The 17443-nt window shown below is 41.5% G+C and overlaps 1 protein-coding gene across 8 annotated transcripts in view; it reads left to right on the top strand.

The window, feature by feature from the left end:
* The window catches only part of PFKFB4 (6-phosphofructo-2-kinase/fructose-2,6-biphosphatase 4), a 95483-nt gene that overhangs the window by 61938 nt on the left and 16102 nt on the right, over window positions 1-17443 (top strand). For all 8 annotated transcript variants that reach the window (XR_012647008.1, XM_075005699.1, XM_075005697.1 and 5 more), the window contains 8 exons: window positions 1442-1516; window positions 2600-2656; window positions 3174-3295; window positions 7301-7508; window positions 8305-8451; window positions 9692-9796; window positions 12648-12777; window positions 13199-13261. Coding sequence is in view for 7 of the 8 variants with exons in the window: in XM_075005699.1 (XP_074861800.1) it covers window positions 1442-1516; window positions 2600-2656; window positions 3174-3295; window positions 7301-7508; window positions 8305-8451; window positions 9692-9796; window positions 12648-12777; window positions 13199-13261 (907 nt within the window). In the remaining variant the exon portion in view is untranslated. The remainder of the gene's footprint in view (window positions 1-1441; window positions 1517-2599; window positions 2657-3173; window positions 3296-7300; window positions 7509-8304; window positions 8452-9691; window positions 9797-12647; window positions 12778-13198; window positions 13262-17443) is intronic.

The raw sequence follows: 17443 nt of genomic DNA, 5'->3' as shown, positions 1-17443 counted from the left end.
TGAACACTTTTTTCTTTGTGAAAATAAAAGTCTTAGGGGCACACAGAATGACGGGCTATTGGATGTACTGCCATTAGCATTTCACATCAGTAATTTTTTTTTGTTTTAATTTTGCTGCCAGCTTTGGTCAGTGATCATACAAATTTACATCGGAATGCAATTAATATCAATGGAAAACTCGTTTCATGTGCTCACACAAACATGCTGTTACTTTCTATTCAGTTATAACTTAATTGGCTTGGTTTCTTAGATTTGAATCTTTAGTATAAATTTTGGCTGTTAGAATCTCTGCTCATTTAATACCAGTAATAGGCAAAAGAGTCAAAACATCAGCTGTTCATCAAATGACATTTTAATTCTATTTCCTCTGGGGGATTATAAATCTTCTGTCAAACTTGAATTCTGTTTTTGAGATTTTATTATGTGCAGCTGTCACTCAGTGTTCAGCAAGTTAGTTAAACTAGTGTTTTATTGTGAGGTTTGTGAGGTGAATAACATTGTGAGGCTTTTTATTTTCTAAAGGTTTGTAGGGTTAATCAGGCACCTTTGAAACATTCTAGCTTTAATCATCAGCAGTACTGAAGTACAGTAAACTCTTTCATATCCAGCATTCTATTATCCGGAACTCTCATATAACCGGCATTTTAACCATAAGTAAATTTTAGTTACATGTTCCGTAAATACAGTATAATGAAAGTAAATACAAATAAATACGAGAGGGTCTCAACATTTATGAGGATTCCGTGTTCAGAACCCTTGCAAATGTTGATTTTTGTGAATTGGGTGGGGGGGCGGGGCTCGGAGCCCCGGGGAAGCAGTGGCCGCCAGTGCTCCCTGCCGGAGCCCTGGGAAGCAATGGCCTCAAGAAGACATGTGAACAGTTGAATTCACGAACATTAAGTTTGCGAATGTGGGGACCTTACTCTACAGCAAATACAGTATGTTACAATGCTACTGTTGGTAAATAAAGTACTTTGCATTAATTTTTGTTTGTTTGTTAATATCTGAGCTTATTTTTCTCTAGTGTTATTCCTTGCTAGGTATACCTCTCTACTATCCAGAATATTTGACTATCTGGCAACTTCCCAGTCCCAGGGCTGCCAGATATGAAAGGTTTTACTGTAGATTGTCTTTCTTGGTGGGACATTCACTTTCAGAAAATGAAGATTGCTGTAGAAATGTAACTTCACATTGTCATTGATGCATGCTGCTAGGGCAGGTGGAGATGTTTTAGAAAAGTAGGTTCTTAACCCAGGGGTTAGTTTATTGTTCAGACTCTGGTGTCAGCAACATTTTTGACATTGTTCCTGGAAAAAAAGCTTGTTCCTAGGTTGTTTTTAAGTAGAAGGACTTGGAAACTTTTACTGATAGCTTGGTACTGTTGTCAAATTATGGCAATATTTTGACTCGTACAATATGTTTTCTCTGTTATTTGTCTTAGGTTTTTGATGCAACAAACACAACACGAGAACGCAGAGAAACAATCTTCAGATTTGGTGAGGAGAATGGCTATAAGGTGAGTCAACAGCTAAGGAATATGACTCAGACTAATGTGGATGCATGGTTGTGTCTTATACTCTATCCACTTTCTCACCCGAACTGTGCTCACATCAGCTAAGTTTTAAATGGGGTTAGCCAGTTGAGCTCTAGTACATTTTTCCTGACACGTTTAGAAAGGTGTTTTTTTTTTCCCCTGAGACTCATGCTGTTTGCATGCTGCTGAAATTAATTGTGTTACTGCTCTTGTATATTGTTCCTTTCCATCCTATTCAGGTCACAGTAACTATTTCAAACATGGTTGTCATTTGTTCAGTTATGAATCTGTTCAGAAAAAGGTTCTATCACTGCCTTCTTTTAATAAGTCTGAGGATGGGAGGGAGGCTTTCTGGTTTGTCTAGTTTTATATAGAGAAGTTTTTATTTAGCTGACTCTCTTATTTAGGCATAGGAGTTTTTGGCTTTAGGCATTTTCCTAGTACAGTAAAAACCCTCAATTAAACAGACTAATGGGGGCAGGGGTGTCCACTATTCCCAAAAGTCTGTTAAATCCAAGGGTTTACTTCCCACCCACCTCTGTCAGGTGCCCCCAGCCCCAGTCCTCCCATCCAAAAAAGAGGTTTTACTTAGTCTTTAATTTCTCGGATCAAGATTCTTCATAGATCTTAGGGAAAGCATGTCACATATGTATTTGTGAGAGTTGCTTTATTAGAGAGCCTTTTAGCACCAAAATGGTTTTATCTCAAGGGTGTCAAATACTTTTAAATGTGTTGAGTTCACTTCCTTCCATTTCTGTTTCTTCGCCAAGATCAGTTTTCTTGAAAGTTGAAGCTGAATGAAATTGGCAATGAAAGTTGCTTTGGAAATATATAGACTCAGATGTCAGAAAGTGCAGCGCACCCTTAACTTTGAGTAGGGCAGTGAGTACTCTGTATGACCAATCCTAAATCAACATAGGAATGTTTGAAGCATTGCATAATTACTAGGGCTCAATACATGAACTTATGGAACCTGTGTGTTTGTATTGTCGATTACTGGAGCAGTTCTAATAGCTCTCTGTTCTTCTCTTCTACTTCATGTGTGATTTCCTGTTTGGATTAAAGACCTTCTTTGTTGAATCAATATGCGTAGATCCGGAGGTCATTGCTGCAAACATTGTGGTGAGTTACAGGAAGGTTTTCTTGAATTGTTTGAAGTCAGGAGACATTGTAACTTCTCTAAAATCAGTCGTATTATGAAGATGACTTTTTAAAGCATTATCTTTCATTTAGCCTCTTTTTCCTTTCACACTGGTATTGCTGAAGTATAGAATAAGAATGTCCTATCATGGCAGTAATATAAAACTGTTTCATTTCATTTTAAAAAGAAAAATGATTTTGCACTTGTGTCACTCTTTACATGGGCTCTGTTTTTTCTTTATTCTGCCTTTAAACAGGCTGTGCTTTGAATGGCTTATTTTATCAGGACTCCTAAAAGAAACATCAGCTGCTTTTCCTCTTTATTTGTTTTTCTACCCATTTATATGATAAATATGGAATTTAGTTTTCATTAAAAACATCCATCGATTGCTGCACACATTTTTAATTTCTAGAGATTTAAATTTGATTCAAATTTCTCCCCATTTTTATTAAAATGGGAAGTGAAATGCATGTACTCTTTTGTCTTTATTTTAAATAGCAAGTGAAACTTGGCAGTCCTGATTATGTTGATTGTAGTAATGATGATGCTACAGAAGATTTCATGAAAAGAATAGAGTGCTACAAGAACACCTATGAGATGCTAGATGAAACTCTGGACAAGTAAGTAGCACAGTAATACTGGGGGCACAGCCCCTTTATTTTATGACATTGCAATAGGGAAAGTGTACCCAGTCTCCTCGTCATAGAAATATGTTACACACACCCCTCTTTCTGTACAATTTCTGTCTGTTGGGGATTTAGAGAGAGATTTTCAAAGCCCTCACAGCTTGCGTGTGTGGGGAAATTGATTGTCATAACTATTCCACCATAATTGTCCCCGTGTGGTCTCTCTTGAAACAAAAATGCTCTAATTACTCCACTCAAAATTTGCTATAATGAGAATAAATTTATTTTTATTTTAGAACACCATCCACACTGAGGATACATTCTTGAATAGCTAAATTATTTTAGGATAGATATAGTGGAATTGTTATTCTGGAATATCTTTGCTGGTCTGTTTTCTGTGGATCAAAAGGCCTAAGTGATTTAAGACACAAGTCACATTGACTATTAAATCCGTCTGACTTCCAGACTCATTTATTCAATTATTCAAATGATGAGTATTTACCACTCACATTTAATACACTTTGAGATTAATGCTATGTCTACACTACATGATAAAGTCGATTTTAAGGCATTTAGCTCGATTTTATAATGTCTTTGTCTTCACAGTGAACCCCATTAGATTGATTTTAGGGAGCGCAAAGTTAATATTATTACACCCACCATGCGAGTTGGTTTAGCACCAAGTTCAGATTTAAAAGGTTGGATTAATAGTAGTGTGGAAACAACATTTATTTAAATCGACTTTATTGGCCTCCAGAGGTGTCCCGTATGTACTCCTCAATGCCCCACTGTTGTCCACTCTGGGTGCTTCCATCCCCAGTGTTCTTCAGGTGCGCAGGAAGTAGGTAACAGGAAGCCATGAATTTGAATTCAGCACCAGGAAGCCCAGGAAATTGAAGTGGGCACCTGGGCCTATTTTGAATTCATTTCTGTATAATCAGCACAGTGATTGCATCTACCCATGAAAAAATAGCCCCGGAATGATACGGTGACTTCTTGCCAGTAAAGGATATACCAAGAGAGACCAAGATTTTTTGCAGTGCTGGCACCAGCCCCTCCCCCACCACCTCATGTAGCGACTAGGCTGTGGAAGTCACAATTGTATGAGAGGCTGAGCAACTTCTCTTCTGCGGTTTACATTTGTGTAGAGGCAGCTCCCCACTCCCTCTCAGGTGCCATGTGGCCGGGGGTCTGTCCCCTGCCCAACCACATCATGTGGCTATCCCCTGACTCAATAAAAGCATGTGCCTGCGGTGCAGTGCAGACCTTGCTGCTGGACAGCACCATGTCCTGGCTTGCATACGGTGAAAACTCCAAACGTGGGAAAGGCTTTCGGGGCCTTGCCATTGCCAGGGGGAAGTCTCTTCTCCCCGTCTCCCCTTCCCCTCTACAGCGAACATTTGATTTTTTGGGGGCTGGCTGTAGCCAGGAGGAAGGCAGGGAGACTGGATGGCCCCTCATAGACAATATGAGCCGGGCACCTTGGTCTTTGCTATATTTTCAGTGGGGCAGCATGGACGTGGGGCGGGGGGGGGGGGGGAAAGGTGCTGGCAGAAAGCCCCTGAATGGACCATCTCAACTGGCCCTTCATCTACATCCCCCACCCCTCAATGTGTGTGTGGGCTGGATGTCACAAGCTGTAATCCATTCCCATAATATTTTCAGAGATAATGTTTCATCTGCTTTATGTAAAATCTTCGATATTACAGTTATAAAAGCAAGGGATTTCAGTTAATTTGGTAATCTGTGGTTTCAAGGATGGGGAAGTAGATGAGCGACCACTTGAGATGACACAGTCACCTGGCTGATCCCAGGGCAATATGACCACCCCTGCCTAACACACTAGTTGGCTGATCAGGCAAAAGTCATGCCTAAAGGAGATAAAGAGAAAATGTGCTTTCAATGGGGGAAAAGCAGCTGAGCCGCCAGTTTACATGGTTCAGTCACCTTCTGAAGCCAGCCTATCTGGTTTTCTTTCACCTGCGATTCCCTACTTTTCCTTCTGAAAAACTGGCCGTTTGTTTTCCATGGGAGGGAGTGAGGGCAGTGCAATATGGGAAGATGACATCACATACCCACAACCATTTGCAGGGCATTTTTATCCCATACTGCACTAGTGAAAAACCCAGAGTGCTACAGGGCTGAAGGAACTGTGGGATAGATTCCCACAATGCACTTCTGCAACAATCACTGTTTGGTGATTTAGTGTGGCAGCACTAACATGACTTTGTGGGCAGGTGAGGATACTCAAATTATTGAATTTAATAAAATCGAATATCTCTTAGTGTACATGTAGCATAAGGTAGGGCCTGACAATCATGGCAAGAACTTTTCCTTTGTCATGGTCGCAGCAGCAGCACTCAGTCTGTCTTCTTAGGCTTTTGTGTTGTACATGTCATCTGGGTAAATTTCTCATTGTTTGTTTTGTGGCTGTTGCTGTGCTGAAAATACATTTTAGTGTAATTGACTGTGAGCAGAGACAAGTTGTTTGTCAGACCCATCTGTGCATATTGTTTCTTTAAGAGATGTGACATTTGTGTCTGTGCAGATCAGTAATGATTAACATTACTGAATGCTTTCAGAGATTAATGATGATGGTTATCCATTATTACATCTAATAATAGGCTGTTTAGTATGGTGTTTTTTTTATTATGTGGTTTCTCAGTTCAATGTGCAAAACACAACAAAGCGAGTTTTAGGCTCACCAATCTTGACACACTTTTTCACTAAGTTGAATATGGCTCAGAATTGTTAGCTTGGCTGTATAATTTGGTGGAGATGGGGGTAAGAAGGTAAATAATTATACAATGTAAGCCAGATTGCATCTTACCCTATGTGGGTAGGTAGAACTTGGGTGGAAGTCATCTTGGCCAAAGAGACGTCCACAATATGATTGGGATTGCTAGCTATTTTGTTACCCTAGCCTTTTTAAAGGGGATCAGTGAGGCATGTGGATGTGACCATGGCTCCAGTCTCTCTTTGTACTGGACACCTGTTAGCTTTGGGCAGCAGCAGCTGCATTTTGCAGAAGGGTGTTAGGCTGAGTCAGTAAGTCAGAACTTCTCCTACGACTGCTCCTGAATATTCTTTTCAAAAAGGGCAGTGCCTTTGAGGCAGGATCTAGCTGGAGGGGAGTGCACAAATGAAGTAATACAGAGGGAGTGCCGAGAGAGAGAAAGGAGTTTTGTGTATGAGGAGAAAATATGCATGAGGAGTTAATTGTATTTCTCTTTACAATACTCTGCTGCCATATGTCAAGGCTGAGGCTCTATAATGAAATGAGACCTTATGAACTGATATATATTTCCATATATCTGAAGATGTATTTCAGAGGGGTAGCTGAGTTAGTCTGTGTCTTCAAAAACAAGAAGAATGCCTGTGGCATCTTATAGACTAACAGATATTTTGGAGCATAAACTTGCGGGCAAAGCCCCGCTTCATCAGATGCATCTGACAAAGTGGGTCTTTGCCCACAAAAGCTTGTGCTACAAAATACTGTTAGATTATAAGGTGCCACAGGAATTTTTGTTGTTTCTGAAGATTTATGTGATTTGTGTTTTTGTTTTGGCAATTGCCTTTTTGTTTTTGAGTAGTGGTATTTATTGGTGGGCTGTGATACTTGTTGAACCTCCCTACTCTGGCACCCTTGGGATCTGATGTGTGCTGAATGAAAGAATTTGCTGAACTACGAGGGGTCAGCATTGTCCAGCAGCTTTACCGAGACTTCCACTGCTTACTGGTCCATTTAGGGGTAGATTACAGCTAAATAACAGCATAGAACACTGAGAGCCAGGATTTGCAGCTGTAAACAAACTTTACAGGGCCATGGGAATCTTGGCCACACCCACAATAAGTGGACATCCAGCTAACTAAAATCATGCCAGACCACAAATGTTGCTGGATGAGAGAGTGCTGGATTAGAGGGGTTCAACCTGAATAATTTAGAGAAGAAAGGAAACCAAATGATAACTTATGAGTCTAATTTATTTACCATGAAAGGGATCTTTCTTATATTAAAATCATGGATGTTGGAAGGAGCTACCTTGTGAATAGAGTAATGGACCATATCCAAAGCCGGATTGTCTACTACCTCATGAATATCCATGTAACTCCTCGTTCTATCTACCTCTGTCGACATGGAGAAAGCGAACTGAATCTGAAAGGGAGAATAGGAGGAGACACTGGATTATCCTTTAGGGGGAAAGAGGTAAGATCATTATTATTAAGTGACTTCAAACAAATTGCTGCTTTATGTATGTACGTGGGAGGGTGGGTGGGTGGTTGTTGATGTTATTGTTCATGGAGTGTTGGTCTATCAATGGCTATTGGCCAATATGGTCAGGGACGCAGCCCCATGAACAGATGCCCCTAAACCTCCAATTTCCAGAAGCTGGGATAAGATGACAGGATGGATCACTTGAAATTACCCTGTTCTGTTCATTCTCTCTAGAAGCATCTGTCACTTCTGCAGTCCGGGTGTTAATCATCTCTTAGCGCTTCCTTTCTTTCTTTGTCATTTCCTTATAACGAATATAAATAGCCCTTTTTGCTTGATGCCATGCAAGTGGGTGAAAGTTTGGGTGAACAAGTTGTGTTGTAGTTTAGAGTTAGTTTTTCATATGAGACTTCTCTTTTAATTCTTCTCTGAAGAAAAGTTTGCATTTAACCTTGAGCTCAAAGTGCTTATTAAGGAATCCTTATTTTAAATTGGGCTTTGAATTTTAATCCTGTAACAGTCTTTAGTTGGTGGGTACCTCTGAACCCTTGTAATGTGAAGGTTGAAGAGTAAGCTGTTTTGGGGCTGGAGTGGGTTACCAAAAGGTATTGTTTCTATTATTTTTGTATTTTTTTGTTGCTAAACAGGAACTGTCATATTCTTAGTAAAAGTCTGAAGTGTCTTTTTTTTTTTAAGTCACATAATGGAACCCGAAATGTTTTTGTGCCTCAACTCGAGAACAGAATGTTGGCACTGGTTCCTTATCCAACCTCTGTTTTTTTTTTAGTTTGCCAAGAGTTTGGCTCAGTTCATTAATGAGCAGAACATCAAGGATCTGAAAGTTTGGACCAGTCAGATGAAAAGGACAATTCAGACTGCAGAGGCTTTGGGAGTGCCTTATGAACAGTGGAAAGTTTTGAATGAAATAGATGCAGTAAGTTCTCTTGGGTTTCCTTTTTTCTAACTATTCAAGAAAGTAGTTTATGTTTCAGGTTGGGTATGGGGAACTCTTTATCATGCAACAATAGGGTGTGTGTGAATGCTGTGGCTTTTTGGGGTATAGAAAGATAATGCACCTATGAATGGCAAAAGTTGTATTAATCAAATACAAGTACAGACATAGCCAATTAATATTATGGTTCTCATGATCATAATGCTTATGGCCTTTCCCCATTAACTGCGGTAAGTGTTTTAGTTAAAAATGTCCTAATGAATTTCTGCTTTGTCTGTCTTCCTCATTTAAACAATATTCAATTAAAGGGTCAACATTTAATTTCTTATAGGATGACCATGGTCACCTTTTAATGTCTATTCCCCACCCTCAGAATCTCCCTCTTTGGTAGGGACTCTGTGGTGTTCTCTGCTCACTCCACCCCACTCAGATCCTCTCTTCTTCATCACCATTTTTAAGTTTTCCCTTCTCCCCTTTTTGGGAGGTAAGTCATTTAGGGTGTCTGCATTTTGAGCTCTTCTGGGGCCCTGAGCAGAGTTACGAGGGTGAGGGAGAGTATTGTTAGGTTAAAGATGCTAATGGCTGCTCTCAACCAGTTCTTTGACATGTAGGCACTGGCAGTCTTGATTGAAGTTCCTAGCTCTGTGTGTTCTGTCATTTCACCCTTCTGGTTTTCGGACTTCCCACAAAATCAGTAACATTCTGCCCATTGATATTTAGAATGTTCCCTGAATTTTTACAGTGGGTCATCTGCGACGTTCAAAGTTTGTTGCATTATAGGCAAGCAGAGAAATGCCATCAAGTAGTGTGTTGGACCTGGCTGATGGAAAGGACATTTGTTATAGTTCTAGGTCCAGAATTTCAGGAGTGTTCTTAGGAGAGTGAATTAAAATTTTGTTAGTATTTGCACTTCTTATTTGTTTTCCTTTGTGAGTTATAATGTCAGTTTTGAAGCTGCTTTGGAGACTACTTGTAGGGCTCTTGAAACTAATAGCTTTCCCCATTGTCTGTCAAGTGTGAGCTAGCATGGTCTTATCTAGGAGTTACTGTCACTATTCTGATGATAGTCTGCATTGGATAAAAGCAGCATAAATAGATGATAATAAATGTTCACATAAATGCTCCAAGTTTGCCACTGTGGGTATGGGAGATGAAGATCTACTGTTATGCCCTTTGGCCTGGTTCCTACGTATTGTGTGCCTTTTGTTTTTATTACACTTAGGGAGTCTGTGAAGAAATGACTTATGAAGAAATTCAGGAAAACTATCCTCTCGAATTTGCCTTGAGAGACCAAGACAAATACAGATACAGATACCCGAAGGGGGAGGTATGCTGCTGTGTGTGTGTGAGTGAGTGTGTGTGTGTGTGTCAACCCACTGCTCAGCCCCAAGTTCCACTCCTCTCCAGCCCATTTCCCAAGCCTCCACCCCTTTTCTCAAGTTCCCACCCCAGCCCCACCTCTTTCAATCTCTCCCCTCACTTGTCCTCTTCCCTCCCAAAGCTTCCTGCACATGGCAAAACAGCCAGTTGCAGCAGGGGCTTGGTGAAATTATTGGTATTCAAGTGAGTTCAGTGGCAATCTATCAGAGCTATGTACTACAGACGTTCAAACTAACTGCACGCTTGCTTCACTCATTAAAAAGAGATACTCTGTGGTTGGATTCTTGTATTTACTTTATCTTTTAAAGCCTTATAGCTCACCTGGGAGAGCACTCTCTCTCTCTCCCTCCCCCCCCACCCCACCCAGACCCCTTTCTCACCCAGGGGAGGTGACTGACTGATCTGGCCCTTCCTGCCCACTCCTGTCCAGCATCTGCAGGGTCGGGAGGGTGGGGGTGCTGTCTTAAGCTTTCCGTGGGTGCTGGCTCAGCCAGCAGCTGTGGGGAAAAGAAGGAGCTGGCTGAACCAGGCTGCTGGTGAGCTCAGCACTCCAATCAGAAGCGGCTTCTTCACGTAGTGCTTGGAACAGGACACGCCCTGCCAGGTGGGATATGGAGGAGCAGTGGAGCTGGGTGGAGGTCAAGAATGGGGGAAAAGCAGGGAGAAGACAGCAAGCGGGGGGCGCATAAAGGGCTGATGTTTCAGCAGCAGAGCTGATACATAACTGGCCCACCACCTGGTGCCTGCCCGCACTCACCAGCTATCACAGCTCACAGTGGGCAGTTACTGAGATTTGGAAACAGAACAGAGCCCGGGACCCTGCTCGCCAAGAGCCAGCATGCAGTGGGTGCTCTGCTGATGGACCAGCAGGGGAGGAACTGGTCCTGAGTGCTGCAGCTTTGGCCTGCCACCAGCCTTGCACATCTACCCCTCAGTGTCAGCCATTGGATCCCTCCCACCCACAGCGGGTGGGTGGGCAGCTGGTGAACTGGGATCCAGTCAGCAGCAGTACCCACCAGAACTATTGGGGGAGACAAGAAAAAGTTGGGACACCTGCAGAAAGGGCCTGTCACTTTTAAAAATATCTGCTCACCCGATGGCAGGAAATAGATGCTAGGAAGGAAGAGGAGTTGTTAATTGACTGGGCTACAGGCGGGATGGGGGAGGGGCTGGCTGCCCTGGGCCACCCACAGATTTGGCCCTTACCATGCTGTGTATCTTGAAAAAATCGGGTAATGTGTTGTGCTTGCCAGGTGGAAGGAATACAGGAGCTTGTAGATCTTATTTAGCCAATGCGTTTTAGCTAAAGACTCCATTTGTGTAGATTTATGTTGTTTTTAAAATACCTCATTTGGAAATATTCCTGGAAGGATTTTTTAATGTTAGAATGGGTCTTATATTGATAGTTGGTTGTTTGATGAGGTGAATGGGGAGGTTTTATTCATGTTAGACTTGCAGGCATACATGTGCCAACAGTGCTATTTATAATTGTCATCTTTGTGGCTATGTCTAGACTAGAGAGATTTGTTGGCAGAAGATTGTGTTGGAAGATAGTGCCTCTGTTGACAGTGTTTTGTCAACAGAGTGCCGGTGTAGATAGTTCTGTCGACAGAGAGCGCTTCTGGTTGCCAAGCAGCCCTGTTTCCAGAGCTGCCATTCTGCTGTTCTTTCACCAGAGGAAAGTGCAGTCTGGCAGTTCTCTGTTGACAAAGCAAGTTGTGTGTAGCAGCAACCTGTCAACAGAAGTTGTGTTGAGATTTCTCTGTCGACAGAGCTCTCCCATGTAGACTTAGATGAAGGGTTACTCTGTTACCTGTCTAAGGCTGTGTCTATGCTAGAGATGTACACAGTTGTACTAGAGACGTACACAGTTGTACTAGAGATGTACACAGTTGTACTGCTGCTGACTGGTCACGTAGTCTGTACTGCTGCAGTCTGTCATGTTGCTTCTCTGTGCCAGTGAGAGAGAGTTTTCCCTTCAGCAGAGTTAAATCACTTCCAAGAAGCAGCAGCACTATGTCAGTTGTTCTTTTGGTCATAGGTGTGGGCTTTTTTTTCATACCCTGACTAACAAAACTTTTCCAAAAGTAAATGCAGTATAGAGATTGCTGAAGATGGCGCAATGGTTAGGGTTTTTAATTTTTAGTTTATTTGAGCGGGTGCCATCCAAAAACTTAGAAAATAAGAGAAACAAAATACACCCTTTGACTTTGGTTTGGTCTTCCTTAATGTTTGCTCAAGATTTAACCACTTAGCACACATGCATTGATTTCAAGTTGGCATGCTTAAATTCTGTCCTGAAGAAAGAGACTGTGGTGAATTGGAGTAAAAAATAAAAAAACAAAAAACAAAAAAAAACTTGAGATGGAAAAGAATCAAAGAAGTCAGTTAATAATGAAAGATTTGGTGCATTCACTTTGTAAGGATCAGGCCACAAATTACCAGCACAGGATAGCACATGGATGAGAAACTGAAGTAAAGGGAAAAAAAAAAAAGAGGAGGGGATAAGTATATTAAAATACAGATTTCATGGAAATAAAGGGAATGGTAGGTTAAATATTAATAATATGATTCTATATTTGGGAGGGTTGAAGGATGATTTGACTGCAGAGGTAATGGCTGATGAACAAGACACATCCCATCAGGATGGAGGGGGGAGAGAGACTGTGCACGCGCATGCCTGAGACACAGCCTATCAGGATGGTGGCAGGGAGAGAGAGAGAGAGAGTGTGTGTGTGAGAGAGAGAGAGAGAGAGAGAGAGACGTTCTGATCAATCCCATGTCTCATGTTTTTCCAGTCATACGAAGATCTTGTGCAGCGACTGGAGCCAGTAATTATGGAGCTGGAAAGGCAGGAAAATGTGCTTGTTATATGTCACCAAGCAGTTATGCGCTGTCTGCTTGCTTACTTTCTGGACAAGACTGCAGGTATATGCACGTAATCAGCATTGATGTTTTAATACAGTGAATCTGCCTTAGCGTTGTAAATGGTTTTGGCAATGTGTGCAGCCCAGACACATAGGTCATCCATCCCTTGATGAGATGTTAATGTGGTAGCAAATTGCAACAATAATTTGCATCTATATCAATTGCCTCCCTTGGTTGCATGGGCAGCTGGAATTTTTTTCATAGCTGATCTTCCTATATGTCTGCATTCCTGATGTGTGATTTACATTTAACAGTCCCTGTCTCTGAATAAGCAGATGTTTTTCTGGCAAACCAAGAAATGCATCTGTGTGACATAGGGAGAAAAGCTTTTTAAAGTGGTTTTAACTATAAAAACATTACAGCAAAGTGAACTTTCTTGTCTTCAGTGTTTCAGGTATATTTTTGTTTTTCAATTTCTCAGAGCAACTGCCTTATCTCAAGTGCCCACTCCATACTGTCTTAAAGCTGACCCCAGTGGCATATGGTAAGTTAAAACAATTTTTTGTAAACATGCTTTTATCACGTTCCACCCTTGATTTCATTAGATACATAAAGTGAAGTCCTTTTCAGGATAACTTTATGGAGAAGCCCTTATTTAATTTTCTTTCCTAATATCAATAAAATTACTTAATCAAAATACTTTTTTCATGAAACATTGGTACAAATTTCCTTTGATGGAAAAAATGTTTAAAATTATCTAAGTACTAAGGGTCAAGCTCTGCGATTATGTAGATATAAATCTCCCTTCCAAATTCAAGAGTGTGTGCATATATCTATATTTTGGTTTTGATTATGTGGTTTAACCTCTCTCGTCTGGCACCCTTGGGACCTGATGGGTGCTGGATGAGAGAATTTGCCAGAACATGGAAGGTCAATATTGTCTAACATATTACTGATACTTCCACTGCTTACTGAGCTCTTAGAAGACATTTGGGGTAAATTACTGCTAAATAACAGCAGAGAACACTGAGAGCTGGGACTGGTGGCTGCAACCAAACTTTATGGGACCATGGGAAACTTGGCCACACCTGTGATAAGTGGTTGTCTGGCGAATTAAAATTATGCCAGACTACGGATGTTGCCAGACAAGAGAGTTCCGGATTAGTGAGGTTCAACCTGAACCAGAAATTGGGATAATAATGGAAATAAGAAAATACCAATTAGTCAGTTTGAAGGTGGACATTTGTGCAATTCATCAGTCCAGTCCAGATGATGTTTCACTAGTTCGACCAGCAAACACATTTTGGCTGTGTGGGTGCAGTGCCTGTTGCATTGGACTCCAACTCTTGTTATGTCCTTTGGCAGCTTATTTAATACCACTGCCATAATTAAGTGAAATTCTGTAAGGTTGTGCATAGAGTGAAAGTCTGGGTATTGTCAGACTTTTACCCCCCAAAGAGTCAGCTGCTAGTTGTTTCTGAGACATTTGTTCATGGTTCTCCACCCCACTCTTTTTTTTCCTGGCTGTATTCCCACTTTCTGCAAAACTTTTCCATTAACAGTTATAACTCTTAGATTGGTTTTCAGTGAACGTGAGTTCTTACATTTAGCAGATGTCTATAGAATGCAAGAAATAAAACTCAGTTAATACTAATTACAGTGGCTTTTCAGACATAATTCACAAACTCGTCACGACTTTAGATTTTGAAGTGCATCTCAACCCTAATACAGATGTTGTATTTTTACGTGCTTCATTACATTGTTTTTAAAGTATTTAATTGTACACTGTGATGGCTGATGGTTATTGGGAAGGTTAAGTGTAGATGAGGAGAAGTTTCTCATGATTTATGTGGGAATGAGTTACCAAAAATCATTTAACAGTTTAGCTACACAGTAAAATTCAAAAGGCAAAGGCTAAACTACAGATATACACGTGTGTGTGCTTGTGCGCTCGCCCCCCAGTTTATAACAAAACCAAACAAATCCAAATTGGCTTCTGTTCAGATCTGAGTCAGAGTAAGGAAATAATTGTTAAAACCCAGGGGCATTCATATCTGAAAAACAGATGTTTATAGACTTCATAACTATGATCTCCTTAAAATAGTTTTGCTTTTTCAACGAGCAAACAGAACTTTTCACTATAGTGACACCTGGTGTCCAACATCATTTATAACAAGCGGCAAGGCAGAAGTACTGAGAGTTTGGGTATGAAAAAATATCTATTAGATTAGGTCGGCATCTTGCAGAAGTTAGCAGTCCCAAGCTATTCTAGTGCTTCAGACAGAAATTGTAGTGAGCTATTAAGTAATTTTGGGTACTTTATAGTCTGTGTGTGGATGTTGGGGCCTGCATGTCATTAACAGAATTTTAAGACACCAGGTATGAAAACAGAATTACCAAGACTCCCTCTTGCTCTTGGTAAATAAAATTGGAGGATGGCAGTGCATAGGAGGAAGGATTTTTGTGTGTGTGTGGTTGGTAGTGAAGCATTACCTATTTGTTAGTAATCTCACCAACTGAAATTGTGACATTTGACAAAATTGTCATTGTGCTCAAGAAATTTGGCCACAGAAGTTAAAATATATAAATATTTTAATTTGCTGATGTTTCTAGAAAACTCTGTGATGTCTATATGTCACTTGGATTCCATGAGACAGTGTGGAAAAAGCATGAGATAATAAATACCCGTATGTGTTCCATGTGTTTGTGAGATCTTTGTCTCATAGTCAGTGGCTGTTACCTAATATTTTGAACTTGATGGGCTTGTCCACAGTAGCCCCCAACTTCAAAGGGGGCATGGTAATCAGGGCCATGGGAGATTACTAATGAAGTGCTGCGGTGAATATCAGGTAAATTTTCCCCCACGGCAAGTTCAAAGCGCCAGCAGGCTTGTAGCCCACGCTACTTCGAAGACCCGTTGCCCAAAATTTTGAGGAGTAAAGGGACTTCAAAATAGCATGGTCTCTTCAAAGTGCACACAGCTACACACCTGCTGGCACTTCAAAGTTTGATACTTCAAAGTTGCAGCGGGGGACAATTAGCCTAGTGAAGTGCTGTGTATTCACCGCAGCGCTTCATTAGTATTCTCCTGTGGTCCTGATTTCCATGCCCCCTTCGAAGTTGGGGACAAGTGTAGACCCAGCCAACATGTCTTAGTCTATTCCTTTTGTGTGTAATTGTACTTGTACTATATTAGTCCCAGTAATTAATTGCTATGTGTCAGATCGTTCCCCAGGAACTATAATTGACAATGCGTTCATCCCTAGTGATTCGTGGAGATGAACAGGTGGAATATGCTTATCATCTTAGCACTCCCCTAGCTGCTCATGCCAAGACATTTGCTTCAGAGTTAAGCATCTGAGGCTGTATAAACTTGTACTTGTGGAACAAGGACACAAGGCAAAGGGTCAGGGGCCCTAGGAAAATTTTTCAGTTAGTGGCTTTGGACTAGAAGGCTGAGAAGCCTTTTTGGAATAAGTCTAACAGTTTCCCAGTGGCTGAACATATTACTCTTGGGGTAATTTTGTTTAAAAAACATTCTGCACACAATATTTTAAAATTCTGCACATTTTATTTGTCAAAATATCACTGTATAATCACACCAGTTCAATTATTTTGGTAATTTGAAAATAACAATCAGCAAATATGTTTGTAACAGCACAGCTGATAGAAAATGTTTTGTGGCAGATTGATTCCTTAGTAGTTATATTAATACAGAACTTTATAAGTAATAATTCATTTAAACTACAACACAGAAATGTGTTTTTGTTCACCCCTCAGAAGCAATGTAGAGGTGTGGGGGAGTCAAGAGTAATGGAGGAGCTGATGGAGAGGGAAGTAGTTGCTTCAAAGAAGTCTGGAAGTGAACCTGGAGGGCTGTTGGGTGTGGGTGTTGGAAGGATGGAACATATTTTTTGGGGGAGCAGGGATTTTTTTGGAAGTTGGGGAGCCTCATATCTGCAGACTTTGACTGATCCCTAATCTCTCTCATTGAGTCAGGCACATCAGCACTCCCCATGTGTCCATGCACCCCCTCTTAATAACTCCCAGTGTTCATCTCTGTGTGGTCCTGCATCCCTACTCAGCCATCTCTCTCCCCATTCCTATGTGTCCTCACGTCAGGATGGGTAAAACACATCCTGTGGGATGTATCCAACTCACCAACTATTTGCCTCTGACCTTCCACAACCTTCTGGGCTGCTAAAAGTTGGCACCTGCCACAGCCCACCACTCCCAGAAGATGCAGATGCAAGATGTAGGCTCTGGCCACAAGGCGCTTACCACAATAGCTCCTGGTCAGTGGAAGAGCAGGCAGGTTGCCTGCATGCCATGGTGGCTCCATACCACTCAAAGCAGCTGGCTGCTGCTGGCAAGTGGGTGTCTGTGTTTCACTCCATCCATCCTCCCCCAGTGTTCCAAGCCTTCTCACCTCGCCCCATGGGCAGGGTGCTGTGGGGAACACAGCCTCTCCTTCCTATTGGCAGAAGGCTTCTTCCACCCAGGAACAGCTGCCCTCTGTTTAGGCTCCAGAGCGACCCCTGGTGGGCGAAAGGTGTAATTGGCCAGCAGAGAATGTGTGTTCTGTGAGGGGCTGGTATTCAGCATGTTCACAGTGGTGCAGAACTCCATTCACATAGGAGTAAAGGAGCAGTGGTTTGCAGGTCTGCCAACAGGAATTTTGAGCCTCAGGGCGGAAAGATCAATAGGTCACCTCCATCAGCTGGAG

The sequence above is a fragment of the Carettochelys insculpta genome, chromosome 11 (genome assembly GCF_033958435.1).
Source record: "Carettochelys insculpta isolate YL-2023 chromosome 11, ASM3395843v1, whole genome shotgun sequence".
Classification (NCBI taxonomy): Eukaryota; Metazoa; Chordata; order Testudines; family Carettochelyidae; genus Carettochelys; species Carettochelys insculpta.
Note: the sequence above shows the minus strand (reverse complement) of the source record. Positions and strands in the feature narration are given on the sequence as shown.